This window comes from Tribolium madens, unplaced genomic scaffold, assembly GCF_015345945.1.
Source record: "Tribolium madens isolate multiple individuals breed KSU strain unplaced genomic scaffold, Tmad_KSU_1.1 Scaffold_7;HRSCAF=85;Tcas5.2_LG10, whole genome shotgun sequence".
NCBI lineage: Eukaryota > Metazoa > Arthropoda > Insecta > Coleoptera > Tenebrionidae > Tribolium > Tribolium madens.
Window position 1 is genome coordinate 4,700,349 of NW_025401050.1, and position 26,692 is coordinate 4,727,040.

At 30.7% G+C, this 26,692-nt stretch overlaps 1 protein-coding gene across 2 annotated transcripts in view; it reads right to left on the bottom strand.

Moving 5' to 3' along the window:
- The window catches only part of LOC123010295 (adult-specific cuticular protein ACP-20-like), a 61,057-nt gene that overhangs the window by 18,581 nt on the left and 15,784 nt on the right, over window positions 1-26,692 (bottom strand). Inside the window, exon 1 of one of the 2 annotated variants that reach the window (XM_044407066.1) lies at window positions 23,082-23,123. The exons of the other annotated variant lie outside the window; for it this stretch is intronic. Coding sequence (XP_044263001.1) covers window positions 23,082-23,108 — 27 coding nt within the window. The 5' untranslated portion in view covers window positions 23,109-23,123. Of the gene's footprint in view, window positions 1-23,081; window positions 23,124-26,692 lie in introns of those variants that run through there. 2 annotated transcript variants of the gene reach the window in all.

Below are 26,692 nucleotides of genomic sequence, written 5' to 3' on the forward strand. Positions count from 1 at the left end.
CTAAGTACTTAGAAGGTTTTGTCGTACATAAACTTTTTATATCCTATTCCAAAAAATTAAGGGAACAAAACAATTTCTTAAATTTTTTGGTGATTTTTAAAAGACTGTACCTCAATGAAAAATGGTAGTATCTAGTCTTGTGACCTTTTGATACGTGATCTTAAAAAAAGCGTGAAAAAAGTTTGTGATTTTTTCTATTCTTTTTTCGATTTACGAACATTCATGCAAATTTAAAAAAAAAGTCAATTTTTTTAAATCGTTTCTGATTTTTTTTTCAAATTTAATAATAGTGTATATTTCTCAAACTCAACATCTTGAGGCATTTTACAATTTTGAACATGTACTATTTTGTTTAGTTTTTATTGTATACAGGTGCGCCAGAACTCGCGCCCCAGAGAAAAATGCCATATAATGTAAGATACCAAGAACAAAGGAAAAAATGTTAAAAAAATAATCATCTATAAAAATTTCGAAGCTATGACAATTTAAATTTTGCACTTGGACTATTTTTCTTCAAAAAAATCGAAGTTTTTTTGCAACAGGCTATTAGAAGAGGAAATAAGAAAGCTGTATCCTAAATTGTAACTCTGTTCAATGTTATTTGTGGTTTTTATTGGCAAAATTTTTGTACCTTTACTGAAGAATTGTAGAAAAACATATGCAAGATCATCAATAACATTAAACAGACAAATGTCAAATGTCCAAAAATAAACGTCAAAATTTTTTGACAATTAGAATTTTTTAAACATTATTTTCATGTTCCATTAATAACTTTTTTTACTGTTATTTATTGATTTTTTCTTTGGTACTATACAAAAAATCATATTGTTTTTAAATGTTCTATATATTAAATACATTAAATTCATCAAAAAGAGAGAAGAGAAAAATCAAAAAATCGTTTTTCTGCGTAAAGATACTCCTACATATGCGTAGAAAATCTGAAAAGAAAAAAATGTTATTTGTATTGCTTTAAAAACGATTAATTTATCAAGTTTTTTGTTTATGCACCTATTGAAAATATGAATAAAAGTCAGCGCCCCTGGTAATTTTATCTTGCGGCATTTTTCAGTTCTATGCTTGGTTTTCCCTATTTGAACATTCTTTATAACAAACACAAAAGATGAATGAAAATTTTGCTGAAGGTTTAAACTTATCAAGTGTAGTGTAGCTGTGTGAAGAAAGTGTTTCCTGTTTCGGTGTTGTTATCTAGATTTCTAAAAAACGTTTAGTTTGCTTGCATTAAAATTGGAATTCGCTGTAACTATCCCATGTCAATGGTGAATCTGCTGGGTCACTGTAAGTAATGTAACCGTTGCAAGCACCTGCTTGAATAAAACTTTTCTTCATTTAGATAAATTTACATTTGTAACAAAGATCGCCGATTAAAAAACCGATGTTTCCAGTCGATAACAGCCAACTTTCATTCCACCTCGAATCAAACTCTGTTTATTTATCTTTCTCCCTCGATCAGAACTGGAAGCTGTATGTAACATCCCGAAAACATAAAACGTGACACTTTGACAATATGTAATTAGTAACGTGGATGAAAAGCCCCGTCGTAAATATCCCCTGTACAGTTAGAAAAAGCAACGGATGTCAACGGAGTCGAAATCGAAGAGGTTCACCTGGAAGTCGGTGGCAGTGGGGCACCTGCCCACGCACGCGGCCTATAAATCCATCCTCGGAGATGCTATCAGACATGCTTCATACGAATAAACGTCGACAGCTTCTCTCGTATGCAAATGGACGAGGAGGAGAGTTATTGGGTGCGGAAATGTCTATTTTTATTTGGGACGGGGAGCTTGTTTTGGGGAAATTGATTGCGGTTGGGGACACAAAAGCCTGAGAAAAAATTAAACGGATGCTGGCGACAGAACGATTTTAACAGGACGATCATTCAAGCTGTGCAAGGGTTAAAAAATTAATTTTATTCAGAGACTGTAAAAGCTCGAATTTCGATCTTCTTAAAATTTTATGATACTGACAAGGAATGAAATTTTTAGCTCGTTTATGTTAAATAAATGCACCACCTACAGGAAATGCAATTAGGGCCATTTTCCCAAAATAAGAATAAAAGAAATTCCCACGGTAGTGTTGACCATCCTCACTAATCTCCGTCATCACGGCAAAGTTCCCATACCAAACAGCATCCCTCTCAAGTCTACACAATAAAAACCACTTCGAATCTCCTCAATCTTCATAATTTCGCGCTTGTGCCGTAATAATCGCAAAAGTGTTGGGACGATTTGTGTCTGGTGTAAAAGGATTCGAAGATTTGCCGACAGCGATATAGTGGTGCCGACTAATTCGGTTCTATGACATAGGAGACTTTTAAAATTGGAGGCGAAATGACCGTCGCTAATTTTATGTCTTGTAGGGTTATACGATCTATTAGAGTTTTATCTCTATCGCCATCGCAGGCCCATATGGCGGCATCTTACACTTCGAAAGGAGTCGATGTCATTTCCGGTGAAACAAAAAGTGACAATGTGGAGTCATTTTAAAAAGTGGACTCAAAAGCATAAAAATATGCAATAATGACAATTTTTTTAACATTTTTAAACATCACAAAAGTGACTATTTTTATTACGATGTTACAAGTAAAAGTTTTACCTTTCAGGTAAAAATTAAGTAAAGTAAATATTCTATTTTTGCGCCTAAACATTTTATTTTTATCATAATATTTATCAATGTTATCTCTTTTGGTGTTTCAGTAATTTCTTAGATAATCATCATTTGACATTTTGCACTACTAACTGCACTAGTTAAATTAATAAACACTTTCGAAAGTGTCAACACAAATTCCGATACTGATGCGTGATGTTAGTGTATTATGTATAAACGTTGTTATGATTTCATAAGCGTCTTGATTACTTTGTTCATTTACTTGCTGATTATAATGTTGCTTTTACCCTCGATCTGAATACGTTTGCGGATAAAATAGTATATGTTATTCGGAGTAAAAGTGAGTTTAAATGGCTCAACTGAATTACTATTAAATTATTATTAAATAAACAAACATTCAGCTTTGCCATCACATAAACATTCACTTTTACTCCTAATACTATATTATTGCCTAAGAGTACTGCCAAAAGTATTGAATTTCGTTATGGCGTTGCCGAATTATTCCCTTATTTGAATTTCGAAAATAGATGTTTTAAATCAAATTCATCTCAAAGTAATTTAGTTTATGAGGTAATGGGACTTGTTCTGAAGAATAATACTGTTTTTTTAAACTTTTAGAAAATTGTTACTAATTGGTTACCATTACCAAAATTAAAACTCTTGCACTAAGAAAATCTCGTTTTTATGAATTCTTACTAGTCTATTTGCACAAAGCACTTCTCTAAGCAATTTCTTGCTTACATACAGGCTGCGCCAGAACTCGAGCCCCAGAGAAAAATGCCATATAAGGTAAGACACCAGGAACATGGAAAAAATGTTAAAAAAATGTTATCTATAAAAATTTCGAAGTTATGAGAGTTTAAATTTTGCATTTTGACTCTATTTATTTCTGTTGAAAAATTAATTTTCCTAGTTTTTTGGCTATAGGCTACTAAAAGAGGAAACAAGGAAGCTGTATACTAAATTCTAACTCTGTTCAATATTATTTGTGGCTTTTATTTGCAATTTTTTTTGTATTTGTACTAAAAAATTGTAAAAAAACATATACAAGATCATCGGTATCATTAAGAAGACATAAAAAAATGTCAAATGTCAAAAAATAAATGTCAAAACTTTTTGACAGAGAATTTTTTAAACATTTTTTCCATGTTCCTGGTATCTTACCTTACTTGAAAATTTTCTCTGGGGCGTGATTTCTGGCGCATCCTGTATACTTGTTTTAATTTTACGATTTTATAATTGTTCATAAAAAAATTATGACTTGGTTTTATAGTTATTTACGTATTCAAGGCTGTTAAGAAGGCCATAACGACCGCGGGAGTTGTTTGAGGCACGACGAAAGAGGACTTTAATCCTCCCGCCGTCGTTATGGCACGCGATCGTACAATGTTTTTCGTCGTTCTAAATTAGCATATTTAAAAAAAAATAATTTTGAAAATGTCAAAAAGGGGTTAAAGAAAAGCTGACTGTGTGCTATTGACAGTTTAACGACTGTAAATTGTTGAATGTTATTCGTACCATATTAACTACATCGTGGTACCATAACAACACGAAACGATGAAAAAAAGTAGTTAAACAGTTTGTCCAACTTTAAAAAACAAATACCAGACACATTTTACCCAAAAACATCGTGAATAGATTACAGCTTTTCAAGTCTTTTATGCTTTACTAAATTATATTTCATAAACATTAACATATTTTGGTGTCATTTAATTATAAATTAATTAATAGTGAAACCTAGAGAATTGCACTGTTTTTAATAATTTTTTGTTACAATTTACCTGTAAATAACAAAAAATAGTCTTCTGTTGAAGAACAAATTAATTAAAATAAACGGCATTTACTCTTATTAGATCTTCTTGGTATGGAAACGATAAACAAAAACACCAAACTTTTATTTAAAACACAACATGTTTCAACCACAAAGTGGTCATCCTCAGGTGAGAATAAAAACTGGAGTTTTTTCACCTGAGGATGACCACTTTGTGGTTGAAACGCGTTGTATTTGAAACGGGTTTAATCGTGTTTTTGTTTATTATAAAGAGCATTTGTAAAGACAATATTTTCTAATAAAAATAAGAACACCATTTCTACCAAAAATGTACCTAAATCTGCTACCAACTGTTTAACTATGTACTTAGTTAAAAATACCAAAATAGTTTTTTCTCTGGAAACTTTGAACATACATAGCACCTTTTTTTTCTAACAAAAATTTTTATCCGCAAACATCAGAAGAATGACACTTTTATATGACTAAATGACACAGGTAAAAGTTTTACTTTTCAGACATGGAGTAAAAACATTGTTTTTACGCCTAGGCGTTTTCACTTTTACTTGACACTTACTTTGACATTTATCACTGTTGTCTCTTTCTTGTCTCTTTCGCTTTTTCAGCATTTTCTGGAGAGGTACAAGGTAGATTATCAGCATTCGACATTTTACACTATAAACTACACCAGTTATTCACCAGTTAAATCAATCAACACTTTCGAAATCTCAACACAAATTCCGAAACTGACGCGTGACGTTTGTTATGATTTTATTGCAAAGCGTCCTGATTATTGTGATGATAAACAATCACTTTTACTCCTAATAACATAATCTACTATTATTAAAGGTAAGCAGTAAAAAAGTGTCAAAAAAATTCCTGAAATGTTTTATTTTTATTACTCACATTTAGCACATTCAACAATTTTTTTCTGAAAGCAATAAGTTTAAACAATTTTTGACTTATGATGTACAAGTATGATGTGAAAGCTATAGAAATGTTTAGTTATTTAGTTAGGTTATTTTTCTTGAGGAAAAAAATTGTTTAGATCAGGTTATACCTGTTCTAGTAATTAAAAATAAATAAATTCTTAGTTATTGTCTAGAATCTTATTATTGTAATATGCACTGTGAACAGTTTTTCCAAAATCTCAGAGTATGTTACAACTTCTTTAAATTTTTCCATTTATTAAAAGTAGCAATAAAAAATGTGTTTTATTCATGAAAATTCAAGTTTTTACCTGAATTTGCTTTTCATATAAAATACGAAACCCCGGAAATGCGTGTGGTCTTGCCGAAACCGCCCCTAATGACCCATCAACCCTTTTACATATTTAATTGCCATTTAAGAAATGTGTTTTTCCAAGATCCCGGCAACTCGATCTCCGCTCCGGTTTCGGATTTCCTTAATAATCATACAGTTCTCGTGTGTATTTTGAAAAATCGGGTTTGTCAAGGTGATCGATTTTTTGAAGAGTGTTAAATTACGAATTGGCAGTGTTGGCTACTTGGGTGTTCATCTTGGGTCCAGTTTCTTGTCCCATTGGAATCGAGTGTTATTTGGTGGTTGAACGGCCGTCAAAACAATCACCCCCTTCCATTGATGGCGTGTCAAACGCGGTGTGTTATTATCGGCGAGATAAAGTGATTAAAAAAATATTTACCAAAAATAAATATTTGTGCGGGTATTACTACAATAGGGTGGTTGTAGATGAAAGTATAGAGGTTTCGTCTTCCGATGCAAGGTGGTCATTAGAGCCATTGAAAAAGAAGACACGACCCATCATTACCACCGTCTCGAAAAATATTATTCAATACGGATATTGTATACAACTCGGGCTCTCTTCATTGTGAATTACACCGTACTAATAATTATCATAATCACACTTGTGATATTTATTTGTTAGGGCCAACATTTAACATTATACAAGAAAACTTCAAAGAGGGTTAATTCCACACCGCAAAAAGACCTTCAACATTTCACAATATTGCAAACCGGCAATTTATCTGCAAATTATATAACCGGGAAGAAATAACAACGTTATGTCACTTTTTTTCATTTAGTAGAGGGTTGCTTGGCTTCGCTCTGACCGCAGATGACTTGGACCGGTGCAATATTGTGGTAGAAAAGTTTTGGAGTAAATCAAGCGTGACTTATCGTGGCCCGCAGTGCCGCCTCCTTCCGAATAAGTTATAAATTTCAGTGAAAAATTGAAAACAGTCTAGGGGGGTTGGAATTGAAATAGTCAAGCTACTTTACGACGTGGAGATTAGGACTCTTGATTATAGGGCGCTAATTTGCCCTTTATTGTGAATTATGAACATAGGGGGTGGTCATCGAATTGAATATTAATCACAGAGGAGAAAAGTGAGAACGAAAAATTAACCAGAAAAATTAAGCTCTACCTTAATTGAAATCAAATATTAATCAATACCAAGCCAAGGAAAATAAATATGAATTTTGGTGTGAATACTAGTGAGAAATTAAAAACCCACAATCATTATTTTTTAATTCCGATATCTCCGATTTTTGTAAAATGAAGACATGTTGGAGACCATATAAAAATACCACTTTTAATAACATGTAAGAATTTCGAGAAAACCAAGCTTGTTGAATTTAATAAAATTGTTAACAACCGTTAATCGTATTTAGTTACACAGGGTGAGTCTTAACTCATACATATAATAATAACTTTTAGAAGGGCAATGATAGTTCTTGTTCAATACCGAACATTGAAAAAAATTGCAGTAAAAGTTTTTTAGATGTTGGGATATTCCGCCATAAAAACACTATTCAACCTTTAAATTTTATATAATACCAATAAGATAATCATTATTTTCACCATCCTTGGTATAATAAGGATTGACTTTCTTAATTTAATATTTGTTCATAGTGACAATAAAAAAATTATGAGAAAAAGGCAAAATATGTTAAATAAAACTTTTTCTTTTCGGAGATAATCCTATGGGAATGCAAAAAATTAGAAAAAGTTTCTCTCGAAAAAAAAAACAAAAAAAATTGTTTACCTTCAAAATGTACTGTTTTAATTTTTTGAAAATTTATCGGATTAGGTATCTCCATAAAGAAAAAAATATTTTTTCCAACACTAATACTTCAACTGTTCTATGGTGCCCTTACGCTTACCTCTTATGTTGCCGTTAATATACGCTTTTCTATAAAATATGTCGTCAATAACGAGTTCATAACATACTGTTATCCTGGAATCTTGACAATTTTGACATACTTCTTAATAATAATTTCTGAATTTAGTAAAATTTCTGATTCAATATTAGTGTTGCTAAACAGATTGAAGACAACATAAGTTTTATACTTTAAAAAACTATCGTTGTCTTAATACCTATTGCATTTTATCCATTATTTATCATAGCTTTTTTTCATTGTCACCATCGAATGTCAAATTAAGGAAGTCAAAGTCAGTATATCAAGCTTGGTCAAAATAATAATAATTTTGGTATTACATATTTAAAATTTAAAAGTTGAATAGTGTTTTTATGTCGCAATATCTCAGTAACTAAAAAACTTTTACTAATTTTCATTTCACTATTCGTTATTATTCGGCAGGACAATCATTCATTTTTAATGCATAATACCTCAAAAAACTACAAACAACTCACTTTTGTTAAAAAAATTATTTAGTTAACGTAATAATCAATTAGATTTATTAAATTTAATTTTAATGAAATACTTTTTCTATTCAGATACATTGTGTTACATACAGAACGATTCAAAAATCTCGGGCCATCTCTTGGGTGGTGGTAAAGGGCATCCAACTAAGTTAAAAGTTTTCGTGACACAAAATTTTTTGAGCCTTTTTTTACGAGATTTAGCTCTTCAAAGTTTAGATTTTGGGTTAAGTTTTTGGCCGTTTAGATCATCATTCTTGAATTTAGTTAGCGGAAACGGCAGATGTTGCAACGTTAAACAGATACTAATTGAACACAAAAAGGCTTGAAAAAAACCTGCATACATTTTTATGCCTAGCTGAAAGTCTACAATCACCATTCGAGAGTTGGCCTTATACTTTTGAATCACCTTGTATACTTATTTTTGTATTGTAACTTCCGTATTCTACGCAAAGATATTGTCCTGAATAATAAAATATTTTAAAATAAGTAAAAACAATATGGTTATCTAAAAACAATAAAATTTGACGAAATCAGTATTCCTCATTAGTCAATTATGAAACGGGTGTTTTTTTTTAAATTTGGCGTTAAAGAGTCAAAGCTATCCATGAAAGTTTGATTGTGAACGAACTATCCCATTGAAAGTTATTAATCTGACATCTGACACCTCACCGGGCGTATTAAAACTTGTGGTCCGTTCACAACACACTCATATCATCACCAACTATGACGTCAAATTTAAATAAACACCCGTTATAATAATATAATAAAAGTTTCAAATAAGTGGGACTTTTTTGTTTTTTAATTTATTATATTTGATATTTGTATTATTTATTTTTCGTTTGATGTTGAATTTGATTTTTTATGTGGTTTTTTTCAACCCCATTAAAGCGCCTATTAAAACCACGTAAACCATTTCTGTTTGATAAAGAATCCCACGAGTCCTTTCCGTCGTAGACACCCATCATTAAGCCCATGAAATATTCAAAAAACTATTCAACTGTTACATTATCTCTCCAACCTACCATTTCACCTAATTCCTATTTGTTTGTTTTAGATTAAGTCGTTAAAAACAAACAGCTTCAGCCCTAAAAAACATTTAGCATGTAATTAAAATGAAATAAAACCGATAATTCCACCCAACCTAGCCGAAAGGTCAAAAAAATGTAAATTCCATGAGAAGAAAATTATGTAACATAAATACAGATGATATCTTAAGTTTGTAATGATATAGTCATATATTGGAATCAAGATTGTGTGATAGTACTAGTAGCCCGCGTAATTAAAACTGACCCATTTCGATAACTACCATGTACCCATGAATTTATGGCATTTGTGGGGAGGTTAATAATGGTACCACTGCGGTTTCTGGCCAAAAATTGATATTTTTTGTACTAGTTGCGTGTGGCCGTTGGTTAATAACAAATTTTATTAAGCGAATTTGAAAAAAAAGAGAAAAAAGTTTTTCTAATTCCTATAATTTGAAATAATTTGTTTAGAATTGCACAAGTGATAAAAAATCGATGGTAGAGATGATAAAATAGTCGCGTCTAATAAATCCAACGCAGGCTATATTTACTCGAGAGGGTATAGATCGGGCGATAAGTGTGGACGATTGTTAGCGGTGTGCTCTATGATGACCAAGTGTGGAAACCAGGCGCCTTCGATCACCGATAATGGTTCAATAACTAATCCCCGAATTATATCCTTCCAGACCTATACTTACATTTAGCTAATTGGGGTAGCCCCAAAACCAATTATGATTTTTAAAGTAAATATTGTTATATTGCATCCGTTCCAGAACGATTTTCGGCACCATTGAAGTAAAAAACACCTTAACCAAGCTCTCTAACAACACTAAACAACACCACAAATCAGTTATAACTAAATCAATTTTAAATTTTTGAAACACCTTAGAAATCATTTGAAAAATTTACAACTTGTTATAAAGTTTAATAGAATTTCAAATTAGTGAGAATCTCTACGTTGTGTTAATTCTGTGGTCGCGGTAATTGGTTCAGGTTCTATCAGATGATTGTTGATTGAACCTGATCAAACACCCACGCCCTCAATGTCTTCATAACAGGGAAGTAACCGATTTGTTTACACATTTACCGATTTTGTTCTTTAGCCACCAATTTTTTTTTAATCTTCTTCCTTCTTAAATTATAGTAGTGGCGAGATCACGCTCGGAGTTACTAAGCTATTAAGAAAAATAGCCTTACACGATTGTCGGCACTAGTTTACTAGTTTAATATGTCAGGTAGAAGAGTTTTTAACTACCTAATTGCGAGAGCAAAAAAGAACGAGATGTGTGCTGGTAGCCTGGATGTTATTGGAACAAAATCTAGCGTAAAATTTTGCTTGGCCATATTTTAACCTGCTGCAATTTTTAGTTGAAACAAAGTAAATATGTTGGCGAGTGACAAACTGCTGTAATAATATGCTAAAAATAAATTGTAGTAAGTAAACTAAAACTTTTTAAGAAATAATTTTTAATTAATTAAATACAAAAATAGAAAAAAGGAGAAAAGTAACAGAAATCCTACGTTGCAATTTAATTCCTTTTACCGTAATTTGAAATAAATTTGTGTTTTTTACCTACAGGCAAGAAAGAATTAATGTCTCCTAGTAGTATTTTAGAAACTTAGATACATCATGTATCAAGGTTTGGTTAAATGGTAAGAAAAATATGACACAAAACGCGACAAAATAAATTTTCAGAAAATTCATCCTCTGCAAATATTTATTTGCAGATATTCAAATTTTTTTTTATAATTTTAATTTTTTTGATTTGATTTACGAAAAATAGTTTTCCAAATTTTTAAGATCCTAAATACTTACATAAAGATATTTAAATTGTTCAGTTATAAAAATTTTCATTTAAAAGTCAACAAACAATAAACAACACTACTACTGATACTGTTTATAAAAATTAAATGAAAAATAATGTGCAAATAGAAATCGACACGATCAAATTAAATGTATTTTTTCAAAATATACTATTTTTTAACTTTTAACTGAAATATCACATGACTGAATTTTAAAAATGCTCACTTTCAAAACATTAAATCTAATCCCTTCTAAAACAAATAAGAGTAAAAATTTGATAAATACGTACAGGGTGAATATAAAGTATGGAATCAAGCGGTTTTTTTTTAAATTAATTTGCTTCCAGAAAATAATAATTAACATAAATTAGAGTAATATAAAAAATGTGATCGTATTTTGAGAACGAATTTTTGTTTTGTTTTTGAGTTATGCGATTTTTTTTATCAAAACTGCAATTTATGTAAAAAATTAAATATAAAGTACATAGTTGTAATCCTTTATAACCTGTATGAGAAAAATGGATTTATAGTGGGTTGCCATAAAAAAAAATTGTAGAACTCAAAAACAAATTTCTAAAAATTTTATTCTTGATAAAACATCACATTTTTATAATATAGTATCATTCATCACTTAATTTTTCCAAAAAATAAATAGTTTAAGCAAAAAATGTTTGGTTTCATACTTTTTATTCACCTGCTATAATATCAAAAACTATGAAATTTAATTCGATACAATAAAACCGTTTTTAAATTATTTAGATGTATTCATTTTTAGTGACTTTGTAGAAAAAAGCTAAATGACCCTTATTTTAGAAACGCGGAGAAACCAAAAAAGAATCATTTGAAAGTAAGCAACTTTACTGTTGTAGAAAAGTAAAAAAAACAAAATAAAAAAAACATATCTGTGAAAAATTTTCTTTGAGTGACAATTTTTTCAACTTTAATAATTTTTATCAGGGTTTGAGTTTTTATCAGGTATGGAACCAGTTAAAACCTGCTAATTCAGTTTCAGCTAGAATCCTAAAATTTTAAAAATTTTTGAAATATAAAGCCAACTTTAATTTTTTAAATGAAAACATCGGGCATCATTAAAAAGCTTAATTTTTTTCGAATTCAATAATAATAATAATATTTTATGGTAAATGGTATAATATAGGTTTAATGATTTGTTTGACAGAATCTTGGAAAAAATGAAAAGTTCATTAAAATAAAAGTACGTACCTTTAATTGAAAAATGATGGGACAATAATCAAATCGCAACATTTTCGACGGTTATGAGAAGATTTTCTTCTAATTTTTGACGGACTAGCAAATGCTTATTGCTTTACGTATTTTTATTGTAGTTTAAATAAGTTCTAATTTATTGAAGAAAAGTCATCAAACCTACTATTCCCTTTAATTAGAAAAAAAAGCTTTTATATGATGCCGCATTTGACCCCTATTATTATCTCCTTGTGTTTCAATAACTTATAGATCAAAAAATAAAAAAAAATAAGAAACAGTTTTTATTGTGTCTTAAGTCTCTTTGAAATTTCAGAATTCTAGCTAAAACTGCTTTAGCAGGTCTTAACCGGTTCCATACGTAATAACAATCCTGTATACATTCAGAAAATTCTTATAAATTTGTTCGACGTTTGTGAGACATTCTGTTTAAGTAAGTGTGCTGAAAGTTTTGCCCAAATTTTTTGTTTCAGTTTTAACAACTTTTTCAGTTCATTTTAGACTGGTTAAAAAAGTTTAATTACTTTTAAAGAACTAAAAGTGGTAGTTTAAAAAGAAAAAATTCTTGGAAAAATGAAAACTCACCAGTAATTAGGTAATAACAGTTCAAAAAAGAAGCAACAAGTTTCTTGGCACTGTAATTGAAGGCACCTTATCAATTTTGCATTTATGTCTTATTATTATTAATTTTTGAGCAAATTTTATTAAATCTTTGACAAGCTGCTTCTGCCAATCTGATTTTCGAAAAACCTTGAGAAAACCTTGTTCTGCAAATCTGTGCTTTTCTTTCAATTTAATAAAATTTTGTTCATTTTGCGCTGTTAAGTGCGTGGGAGAACATCAGCGACGATTAACTCTGAAATTCAGCAACAACTCGTTTTCCTAATTTCGGGTGTTTGGCCCATCACCGTTGGCGATCGCGTGCACCCTTCTTATTATGCAGTCAGCCAATACAGCACGATCACCGTAATATCCTCGAATTATCGAAAAAAATGTCTGGTCAGTAGTTCCATTCACCGTTTGTGTCTATAATTACAAGCCAACGAATAAAACGACCATTCATGCATCCATGAGAACTGATACAATTCCGAAAGTCATTGACACAAACGAAAACAGAAGAGGTCCGGATATTGACGCTTGCGGTACACACTCTGATTAAAATTTAAAATCGTCTACTATTATCTAGTCTAGTCGTAAATCACCTCGAGCATGGTACACGTGCATAGATATGGGTCAGTTCGCGTGCCTCCGCCAAGGGGGCTGCTGGAACTATCTCGTCTTGGAAAAAATTCCGACATTTATAAACTTGGATGTGTATTGGAATTGTTGGATGATTTGATCGATTAGCTAACGATTGGTTATTATGTAAATGGATAAGAAGGCGGCAAGATGATCAATCATGCAACGAATTGGATAACATCTAGGGTGGCGTAGCGTGTCAAAATATGACTGAAGTGGTAAGCTTAGCATAGTAATAAGGCGGCACGACAATAACGGAGGGCTTATTCCAGAAGCTACACCGCTTGGATTTGTCTACTTAACACCCATTATGTCACTAGCGTAATAATGTGTTACATATTTTAAGTCATATTAATCTCAACTGTTTCCGAATTTTTATACAACGGTATTTTTTTAACTTAGATTTTTCAAAAAGCTACAAATTGTAAACATTAATGAAAAAGCAAGTTTCAGTAAAAATATCAGAATATTTTACTCCAATAACACATTTAACCCTGTCACAAGAAAAAACTGAGACAATAAAATTGACCATTTGATACTTTTAACTTTCAAAAGAATCCTCAAATCATTCAAATATTTTTAGTATCTAATACTTTGTGATAGTACTCATTTTTAGATAAAATTTCCTCAAGTAATTAAACAGTTTGTCAAAAGCATGAATAAGAGTTTGAGGAACACATAAAATTTTTATTTAGATTTTGTAGTTTTTCGAAGAATAAAACTTGTTTGCGTATGTAATACTGTGAAAATCCATGTTTTCATATTTATTTAATGACTACTAAATTTATCAGTCGCTTTGAATTAAATAAACAAAAACTTGCAGTTATTTAAATAATGTAAATAATTTTATGACTACATACAGGATGTTTCAGAACTCGCGCCCCAGAAAAAAAAATTCCATGTGAGGTAAGATATCAAGTACTTACATGGAAAGAATGTTAAAAAAATTCTATCTATAAAAATTTAGAAATTATGAGAGTTTAAATTTTGCTCTTTGATTATTTATTTCTGTTGGAAAATACATTTCCATGTTTTTTTTGCTGCAGGCAAAGCAGAAGAGAAAATAAGGCCGCATCCTAAATTATAACTCTGTTTAACATTATTTGTGGCTTTTTTTAAATCATTTGCCTCCTGAAAATAATAATTAATATAAATTAAAGTAATACAGAGTGTGCGGAAAGACGCGCACCTCCCTGACACTGTATCATCGGGCGGTGCCCTAGATAACAACAAAAATCTTAAAAAAAAATCTATCTGTAAAAATTTCGATGTTATGAGAGTTTAAATTTTGAACTTTGACTCTATTTATTTCTGTTGGAAAAATAATTTTCCAAGTTTTTTTTGCTACAGGCTATTAGAAGAGAAAACAAAGAAACTGTATCCTCTCTCACCTCTGTTTAATGTTATTTGTAGCTTTTATTGGTAACATTTTTGTACTTTTGTATTTTGAGAACGAAATTTTGCATTGTTTTTGAGTTTCAAAATTGCAATTTATGTAAAAATATTTAAAATTAATTTAAATATAAAGTAGACAGTTACATCTTGATCTTGCCATTTAAAAAATTAAAAAAATTGTAGAACTCAAAAACAAAAGAAAATAAAAAAAATATTCTTGATAAAACAACATATTTTTACAGTATGCACTTTATCATTCGTCAATTACTTTTTCCAAAAAATAAATAATTTAAACAAAAAACGTTTGGTGCTCTACTTTTTATTCACCTGGTCATCAGTAACATTAAACATTCATAAAAAAATATCAAATGTGAATTTTTTTTAACAGATACAATTTTTTAAACATTTTTCCATGTTCCTGGTATCTTACTTGGGATTTTTCTCTGGGGCGCAAGGTCTGAAACACCCTAAGCATGCATGCCTTCAAATAAATTTCTTATCAAAGTTGCCTGTAATTTTAAAATTAAATTTTTAAAATAAATACTCTTAAAATAGAAATAGAAGACATCACACTTAACATATCTCATTATATTGTTCAGAGTTGCCAACTTAATTTTAGAATTGTAAGAGCCATTTAATATAAATTGTGATTGTCACAAAGAAATAAATCTATTCGCAACATTGAATTATTGCTATGTTAGTGGGAGTCTATCTGAAACTAATGTTAATAATTGCCCCCAGAAACGTAAGTAATTTGACAGCCAACCTAATGACAAAAATCACTATCATTTTCAGTCACTCGGTATAATATAAATTTAAAAAGTTGTTGGATTTCACTCCAATAACAATTTCTAAAAAAAAAAACATTTTAAAAACATTTTACAAGAATTTAGAAAGTAAGTAACTAGAATTAAAGTCAAAAGAATCGTGAATTTTTCGATTTGGAAAATGACTAAATACAATGACTTTTTGCTAGCAACTGATTTTATCCGAAGCTTCTAGTTTCTTGTTTAAATATTGTGCCTCAGAATTCTTTTTGGTGACGTTTTGGTAGTGACCAGGGAAATATTTATTGTTTAAAAAGTTATTTAAAAACTCGATACATAATAATTAATCCGATGTAAAATTACCAAAATGTAACGATTTTTCCACGCCGCCTAATTTCCTCCACCCCCATATCATGTAAATACCCCATTAATTGGATCAATTGAAATCCGTATATGCAATAAGCAAACACTCGCTGAATAAAAGCGAACGAGCGCTGGTTCTTTTGTTATATAAAGCAAACAATCACAAAACTCAAATATTCGCATAGCAGATACTTTTCAATATGATGATGGTCACAAGCCCTTGTATAGTTTTAAAATTGATTCATAAATGTTCGACATGTTTTTGAATGCAGTGAGGGCACGTGCACATCCACTGTTTTAATACGTGTGGTAATAAATACGGCATTGTTACGCCTCTGGAGACGCGTGACGACGCGCGTGTCGCCTAAAGAGGGACCACTTGTGTAATTGATATTTCCTTAATAGTCTACCAATGAAGGGAAAATCATTTTTCTTCCTTGGGCGAAAAAGTCTGCTTTTTTTCGTCGCATAATAATAAAACAGTTTCCGTTTTAAATTTGAAAAAGACCGTGAATACGCTGATTGGGCGAGGGCTTCCAGAAGAGTTTCGAAGGTCCCCACATGACGCATGGGGCTGTCTAGTCCGAGCCACCTGCACGGCACGCGCTACCGGGAAAAGAGGGGAAACACAGTTGGCAGGCGTAGCCACCCCCGAATTCACCCCACTCTAATTGGGTCATTCGAAATACACTTATTATGGTTTTGGCAATCCGTTATTACAACGAATCGGATTCGAGGACGATGTAATGGGACTTTAATCTGTCTTTATGCTTCCGAAGGAGAAAAAATCGGAGAGCAATAGCTAATAAGTGGGTCAAAGGAAATTCCAATAGCCATTACAGAATTCAACTAACTGTAATAACATTTTCGCAAGAACCCAATTTTTGTTTCCTCTGTTGTTATCGTAAATGTCCTCAGTTTCTTAGTTCTATTTTGTTTCATATTATAATATTAGAATTCAGAAATTCAACTTAGTTTTGTAAATAAATTAGCATACACTGCATATTTTTACTCTCCAATATTAAACATGCGTATCTACAATCAAAATAAGCACTTAGTATTATTAAATACTATTACATTAAATAATTGTTATTACCGGTTGACCCACAAGTTTTAATGAGCCCCAAATATTCTTGAAGCAAGCAACATTACATTTCGAAGATAACTTAGATATTCAAATACATATTTGGTTTTAATTAATTAAACATAGCGATCGTATTTGCATTTTTGCCAAAGTTTTTACTCGGAGGCCGTATATTTGAAATGTAATGTTGGTTTCAAACTCCTGCAACATTCTGTATATTAAATCCAATCTAAAATAATTTCACGGCTTTACTTTTTACTTCTCTGTAATTTTAACAATTAGCAAATCTAATAAATCGATCAAATTAAAATTTCAATATTTATTACGTTATATTACATTGTTGTAATAAAGATCAAATGTGTAAATTTTGAATACAAAAATTTAAAAAAACCTGTCGACTTTTAAAATAATAAATAACAATAAAGTGGTTAAAATAAGAATAAGAATGTTTAGTACGAGTATATTTCTTCCATTACCTAATTTAACGTTCTTAGTAACGAGGAGCATGTATTTAAAAAAAATGTAATTGAGATCTATCGAGAATTGTAAATTTGCTTTATCCACTAGAGAATAAAGTAAAACGAAATTTTATTCACACTTAAGGATGAAGTGACAGAAAAAAAAATCAAGTAAGATAAAATATCACAAACATGGAAAAAATGTTTAAAAAACACAACTTTTGACAATTTTTTAAGTCTATTTAATGATACTGATGATCTTGTGTATGTTTTTTACAATTATTTAGTGAAGATACCAAAATTTTGACAATAATGTCCACAAATAACATTAAACAGAGTTATAATGTAGGATACAGTATCCTTGTTTCCTGTTCTAATAGCCTTTAGCACAAAAACTTTGGAAAATTATTTTTCTAACAGAAATAGAGTCAAAGTGCAAAATTTAAACTCTCATAACTTCGAAATTTTTAAACTAGAATTTTTTCCATGTTCCTAGTATCTTACCCTACATGCATTTTTCCCTGGGGCGCGAGTTCTGGCGCACCCGGTATCACATTAGGCCGAAGGCTCAGATTATCTGACCGTGAGGCGCAGCCCCGAGCTTAGATAAACCTGAAGAGTGCAGTGAAATAAGCACTGAAATTTCTAAGCAGTTTTATTTACAATCAGATTTTGTTTAAATATGTAATAATATACCTATTTATCAAAAAAATTGATGCAATGACGTAGTTGCTATTAACAAATTGTGCTTTTGACATTTGATGGCTTGTATCATTGCTAAACCTACATAAATTACTTCCTGACCACGGGATGTAATTACAAATTTCTCGACTTCCAAACATTAGATTTCGCAAAATTATGAGCATAGCAATTTTAAATAATGTTAGTTTTTACTTTATTCATCACTCGTCAATGGAAAAAGTAAAACAAAAATTTTTGGATTATCGACTGTCACATTACTGCTGCTTGTTTTTTCATGAAAACTATCTATTTGTCTAATAAAATTTTATCCAAATTCAAATTTATTTATGTTTTGGTACACAACAGATTTCTTTACGACAAAGAATTAATGGCAATAAAAATTATGAGTTAGGCATTGGAAAAAAATTGTATGCGAAAAAATCAAATAACTAATGACATGAGCACTCTTTCACTTAGTTTTGTTTTTATCCGGATATATTCGTAAAACTGTACTTTTAAGAGTATTCATAATATCAGATAGATATCTAGTCTAGAGCTTACTTTTTTTCTTATTTTCCTGATTTCCTGACGGAATGATTGTCGAAAAACCTTTGACGCTGTATTTTTTATTTTTTATACGATTTTAACAACAATAACTCATCATTGAGATTAAAAAAAAATAACATGACTGTAATACAGGGCTACTCTCATAAATTGTAGACCCTTACGAAAAATATGAACGTCAGAAACAAACAAATTTGATAAAGCAAATTAAAAATTATAAAAATTGTAAATCCAATTTTTAATAATTATGATTTGAATTCTCAAGGTATTTATAAAAATGTATTGTGTATTACATCTTGAACACTTTCAGCGTAAACATTTTATGTAAATAGCACTTTCGTTGCATACAGCTTCTGTTAGAAGTCTGTCTACTATGTTTTTATCAAAAATTTCCGATCACAAAAATGTAAACATCAGTAGTCAGTGTCAAATTTTTAAAATACGCCTAAATTATTTTCGTGATGAATGGATAGGGATTAGAGGCCTGCTCAATCCTAGACTTGAATCCATGTAACTTTTTATGAAAAAAGTATAGGTAAGCAATTTTTTTCTACCAAAAAGGAATAAACACAAAAATGTAGTCTAAAGAAACAATATGGGTAATGTAAAAGTGTTTCTAAAATCTTTTAAAATTATCTACGCATTTTATTATTTTTATTTTTGTTGTATTTCCGTTATTTTTTCTAAATTTTGGATGCTTTAGTTGTTGGTTTGTTGCCAAATGAACTATAACATAATTATTTAAAACCGCATGTAGTCATTTTCCGTTTGTTCTTGAACAGGTGTCGCGGGCGAAGCGCGTGTCCAACTCAACATCTATTAGTAACGTCTCGTTGCACTCTGTCGCCTCTTTCTACCATTAGGTTAGGTAATTGTAAAGCGTAGGTGGGATCGCGAAGGGTGTAACAAATACCTTTGCAAAACAAACAACTCCATCGCTAATGGTTCGAAAAGTGACCCAACGGTGGTCCACCTAACGACGAACCGAAAAAATTAAATGGGCGTTAGGAAACCACATAATTAAATCTAGATCTGCATCATGACAAATTAGCTAGCCTACAGTAATAAAATACGGTCGCCAACATTCAATTACTGCTTATTCCTTGTGAAAGTATGGTAATTTTCGATTTTTTCACGTCGAAATGCACCGACCTCTGTCATTATCGATATTTAAAATGGAAAAAAGTTGGTGAATTTCGTGAGAATGTCGCTTCTGTTGGGGACACTGAGCTTATTATATGCCATTTAAAAGTTAATTAATAAACAGGGCATTGTTGGAATCGCATATTTAAATTTAAAATTAAAAAGCGCTACGAATAGCCGAAAGAGAAATTTTCAAATTTGGAAAAAACGCATATTCAAATGAAGCATCGAGAAAAAATTAATTGCTGTTTATCAGTTTTTGTATGCCGCATATGGCTTATAAAGGGTTGTTATTACATCCCTCTTCCGGTCCATCGTCTCGTCTTTTATTTTCATTCCGACTAACGAAGTCCGAGCTTTTTATCCCCGTCATGCCTACCCTTAATAAATAACGCGGCCAGTGTAAAAAAAACGGTGCGATTTATCACACTTTAAATCCCAAAATTAAAACCACCCCAAAATAAATCACGTCTGATTATGACCAACCCTTTCGATCACTTTGAAAATCAATTAGGGCGCTTTGAGTGGTTTTATTGTCAACTGGGATATGATCGAGGGTTGTTTACTGTCAACTAGATTTTTTTGTTTACTCTTTCAAGGGGGTTGAAACCAATTTGTGTGTGAGCTTCGGCGTAATTTTTAATAAGCTCTTCGCGCAGGTAAACGAGATGATTGATGCTGTTTTTGGTAATAAGTAAAGTAAGTTTTTTCAATTTTACCAATATCCGGTCTTTGGAAGCTTGTTATGTGGCATTAGGTGGAAGAAAAGAATAAGAGTTGGGGGTAGAAAATCGATGGAAAAAGACGAAGCGGCTATTGTTTGCTGTCACGCAAATGTTAGACCGCAAGTATTTTAACAATATCCGTCTGGATTCAAATTTAATGATAATAATCGACAATTGTCTGATACAATAAAAAATCAGAAAATAGAAATAAAGGAGAAGGTAAAAAAGGTAAAAACTCACTTTTTCGAAGACGAAACAAACACTGGTAAAAAGTTCATTTTTTTTCATATTACACACAGGTGTTCCAAAAAATCCCAAGTACGATAAGAAACCAAGAACATATTTTTTTTTAATTTTTTTTATAAAAAATTTTAAAATTATAGGAGTGTAAATTTTGCACTTTGACCCTGGAAAAATAATTTTCCAAGATTTTTTGCTACAAGCTATTAGAGGAGGAAACAAGAAAGAATGATTATAAAAAAACATATATAGGATCATCAGTAGCTTTAAAAATATATAAAAGGTCAAAAGTCAATTTTTTTTGAATAGATAGAATTTTTTAAACGTTTTTTCTATAGCAGATGTTAAACTGTTGATAAGATAAAGTAGCACTTTAACCGCAAAGGTAGATAAAGTAACACTTTAACAGCAAGGGTAGGTAAAATGTTTTAACTTATTTTATTCATTTAAATTTACAAATTTTATCATCCACGAAGTGGAATAAAGCGTCCGATTTACACCAAAACGAGTTGAATACAACATTTTATTCTTCGAATTAGACTCAACAAGGCTTAAACTTGCTTTAAATTTGTTAAAAATAATCTGACGTTTCATACTGAGAAATGCAAAAAATTGTAATTTTTTTTGAAATTCTATTTTTTCTCTTAAACTTTAAGTCCTGCTATAGAAAAAAATGTTGTATTATACACGACGATAAAAATTGTTTTCGTGACTTCGTCACTCGTAAACTTAACTTTTTTCCTCGTAGATAAACAATCTCTTTACCGTCTTGTATAATAAATAACTATTTTTCCATGTTATCTACTTGGCATCCCTGAGGCGCGAATTCTGAAACACACTGTACATCTTTTAAACACTACTACACTGTATATTAAAACACTTATTTTATTATTTTAGAATAGCGTAAATAAACCTTAATATTTTTGTAAATATTTTATTTGGTTTTTAACTAAATTTTGGTTAAACCTAAGCAATTTTAAATATTTATTATTTCGGTTACTAAAAGAGTTATAACCTAGGGGCCGTTCACTCTGTAATTAGTTGGACAAATTTTTGGAATTCAATCGGAAATTGCTTGGAATTATTTGGAAGTATTTAGAATTATTGAAAATATTTTTGGATTGTTTGAAATTACTTGCGAATTACTGGAATTATATGTCAATTTCTGGAATTCTTTTTAGAATTGCTGGAATTCTTTTTTGAATGACTGGAATTTTTTTGGAATTATCAGAATTAGTTAAAAAGTACCATATCGATGACGCAGTTGTACTTGAGCGCGTTGCGCAAGCGCTGAACTTCAAAGACACTTGTATAATTTCTTTTCAAAATTAAGTTGAATTTCTTAGAACTATTTAATTTAGAACTACAGGAATTATTTTGGAATCACGGAAATTAAGTTGGAATTACAGGAATTAATTTGGAATTATAGGAATTGATCGGAAAAAATTGGAATTACAATAGATTATTGGAATTACTGGAATTTTTTTTAAATTACTGGTATTTTGGTGAAAGTGTTTGGAATTACTGGAATTTCCGTGGAACTTTTTTAGAATTGGAATTAGTTGTAGATATTTATTTCAAGTTAACGGCTCCTCGGTTATAACTTTTTCTTCACTATTACAGTAATATTAAAAAACGTTTTCAGAGGAAAACTTCATTCATATTTTTTCCACAAAAAAAATCCTAAAAAACTTGATAGTTTATTTATCCTTTTATATTTTTTAGAGTTTTTTAGAGGTCAAACAGACTAAATTCTGTGTGGAGTATTTTTTTACTGTTTTATAAAATTTTTGAACAAGAAGTGTACAATTTTTACAAAAATTTAAGCATTCATTTGGTAACACTAATGTGTAGCGACGAATTTAATTTCCTTACCACCAGTGAACAAAACCTAACTTTTTTATTAATTTTGTTGTCAAATATAGTCTATTAAAAAATTGTGTTCATTTTGTTATGAATTATTGCGATGTGGTCACAATACAGCGACATTTTCGCAAAGACCGTCTCAACCTTTTCATTTTTCTTTGTATTCGAGCCTACCGTCGGCGACATTTCGAAAAACAAACAAGCTTTTCGCTCTGTCGATTTCCTCTTGATTTATGGTTTGGCGACGTGCGGCAGCATCACAAAGCTAAATAATTGCAAGTTGTTATTAGAACGAGCCGAATTAACAAATTACCTGTGTAATGACATGTCTAATCCTAATCAAGAGGAGAGTGACCACGGTTTATGAGCCACCCAAGAGACCGCCGGACATCGTTTAGTCGGCGGAAGGACTTACCACAAAGCAGACGCTCGTTGACAACTCTAATCATATGCTTAGCGCTACTTACCTGATAGTTAGCGACTTTAAACAGCATCTCCGTCGCCCACACAACAGACAAAAAGCGGATTAACACCGATCATTTCTAACGAGAAACCGAATTAGATCGTTGTTAAAATGCGATTTATTAGGACGAAGTTGACTGAATCCTTGCCAGATGTATTTACAGTCTGCACTTTTTTCCACATAGTGTACTGGTGGTTATTGACACCGAGTTGAATTATTTTTGGACAGGTATTTGCTAATGCACGAGGAAATCGTCTCAAGTACTCCAAAACCATGACTTAGATCGTCGGAAATTACAAATTCTGGTCGGTAATGATTGAGCAAAGAGGGCGGAATTATTTGTTTTCTTTTATGAGCTTTTTGTCGATATAAGACATAAAGTCATCAGCATCACATAATCATTCAGACGGTTACTGAAATCCCGTTACAATTTCTAATAATAAACCAGATTAACAGCACGCAGCAAAATCATTTGCTTTTTGTCATTTCCTTTTCGTACAAGTTTGTTAAAAATCGATTATTGTGAATTACTGGAAAAAAATCGAGCAAATCTGGCAAATTTATGCTTTTTTCGCTAATGGTTGTCGCAAAAAAGTTTTTGTAATTTTCTAAAAATTCAATGATTTGTGTTATAAGAGAAAAAATTAAAAAATTATATATTTCTCAGACTATCTTAAAATTGTAATTGATTTGATTGAGTTCAAAATCTTAGTGTTAGAAAGGTTATTCGGTTACAGCCTTTTTTTTCCAATATTTATTGAAAAAATGCTTAGGGTGCGAACCTGAAAATTTTCTGAGGCAACCAACATTACATTTCAAAAATAACGTCGATATTGTATGATAAAAACAATTTCAGGCCCATTATTACTCGTGGTACAGCCTGTATATCGATTTTTTTAATACTGTTTTTTTTTTATTTTACTTGAATTCAAGGTCTTCAGGCTCCTTTGTAATGATTATTTTATTAGATTTATGTATTTGAGATTTCAGGTTTTAAAATTGTAATTTATTTGAATTTTGTTTTAAGATTTCGGATTTATTTGAGTTTGATAAAGCAAGGTTTTTTGTAACCCAGAAATAGTATATTACATAACGAGCACGGAAAGTGATAAATAACGCACAAGCGGGAAAGTTGCGCACGAGGCTTTAGCCGAGTGCAGGCAATACCACGAGTGCGTTAGACACTTTCCTGCAAGTTTTGTACACTATTTTTCCTACGACCATAAATATTTTTTTCTTAGGAACATATTTTTTTTTCATAACGATTTATTTTTTATAATGGATACAAAAATACGTTGAATAACGATTTATTTTTTATAATGGATACAAAAAAAATACGTTAAATGAAAAAATACATTTGAGTGTGAATTGTCCGTTAGATTTCTAAAACATAGTGCGAAAACAAATCGCACAGGTTTTTGACCTCGTACGATATTGCCAATTTTCGCGCATATGTAATTGTGCGTTATGATCTAGTTTCGTATATGGTAGTAGGAAAATTATCAAACAAATTCAAAGTCAAGAATTTATTCAATTGAAACACTAATATGCTTTGTACTTCATATGGACTTTGTCATTTTCTTTGCTTTTAAGATTTAATTATTTATTAAAATTAAATAAATTTACTTAATTTAATTACCTTAATTAGGAATTTAAAATTTTATCTACTTTTCTGAAATTATTTTTTCATAAAAGCATAATACAATGTCACAAAGTTGTAATAACTTAGGCTATACACTTAGCTTCTGGGATTATAGATAAAAAAATAAAATATGTACGAGGAACACGAATAAAAATTGAAAAAGCATTCCTAAAAATGAAGAAATTGTGTAAAAAATTGCATTTTTCTCGAAATAATTACAATTTTTTTTAAATTTTTATTGTGGCTATAATATTTTTTATTGTAATTTACTTTAATATTTCTCCAAGAATAATCTGTAATTTATAATTTACTGCAATTGACTTAACTATTTTCCCTTAAGTAAACAAATTTCAAGAGATTATTTGTTTTACAGTAACTTAACGTTTGTCAATAAAAAAGAAAAAGTACATAAATACAAATTAGATACAAATACAAAATAGCTATTAAAACAAAGATGGTTTTGAAATTATTTTAACTCTAATGAAATTTAAGTGATTAATAAGCAGTATTTGTGTTAATTGGTAAGGCACTTATTATATTAGGTATAGCCATTTCAAAAATATTTATGTTTTTCATTTGACTTGAAATATTTGTAAAGTTTCGTCTTTACTGAAATTAATTTCAACATCCCAGCAATGTAAAATGTAGAAAGAAACTACGTGTCACAAAATATCTTTTATTTTTGGAAAAACTAACAAAACTCGAAATCACACAATTCTAAAAACTCATGTCTTGAGGCTTTCTCAGTGAAAATAATTCCAAAACTGACCTCATATCAACTTTAGAATAATTCATATAAAAATAAATTCAGGTAATTGCATACCTACCTCTGGTTATAGACACACACAATTTTCAACTTTTATTGTTTTAATTCCGCTAATTATTTTTCTTGAGAATATTTCGAGAGCCCTGTTCCCATTTAATAACTTCTCTCAAAGGCATCTCCTGTCAAAACTTGAAATGACACGAATTGTAGAAGTCTATCTTGAGGGCTTTCGCGCTAAAGTCGAGTTAAGCAAAATATGTAATAATAGCTACTTGAAAATTCTAAAATTTTTCAGTGATTGCTACAAATAGATTAAAGAAAGAATTTTGACCAGACGTGTTTCAAGTGTATCAACGAAATTTAAAAAAATGATCATTTAATACTAGTTATTACAACCAGGCCAAGAATTATTCCATTTTAACTACTTCCTAAACATTTCAAAATTTTGATCTATGAACCTTATAATATAAATTCCTTTCCAAGGGCTTGCCTCTCCAATTATTCATTCTGAGTTCTACCGCCATCAAAAATATGAAAATTCCGTGTATAAAAAAATCTTAATTAATTTCCCTTATTCCGCACACCCTGCAATTAACTTAGGTAAAGTTCGCTGATTCGCTTTTCCCCCTATTTCGGTGAAAAAAAAATTGGCTCGCGCAATTTTCGGATCAAGTTCGATGCCGTCGTCCCGCCCAACTTGGACCCCTGAATTGTCCAATCTGAAAGCTATCAATTACTTAAAAGGCTTTAAATGGCGGTACTCCGATCACTGTAATTAAAGCCACGACCTATCAGAATATTGCACTTGACTCGATTTGCAACAATGATACGATAATATCAACCTGTTGAACGTTCGCTTATTAATATTTTAACATTTTTGATAATGATACGTCCTGTCATTTATTTATCGGCACCGAAATGACTTAACACATTGGTCAGGAGGGGGAAAAACACTTTCGAGGGTTCCAACCCTCTCCTCAATCATGCTTAATTATAGGTTACGTGGAGAAGTACTTAAGGATTTTGCAACGTTTTTCGGGGTTTTAATTGAGTTATCTATTTTGAGTAATGTGTCTATGAATTATTTATGAGTTTGTAAAGAGTTAATGTATGATTGATCGATGTCCCAAACACACCCACTGGACCCACTGTTTGATTAACCCCTTATAAATCTTTCTCGACTCGTTTGAAACAAACTAGGTTTTCA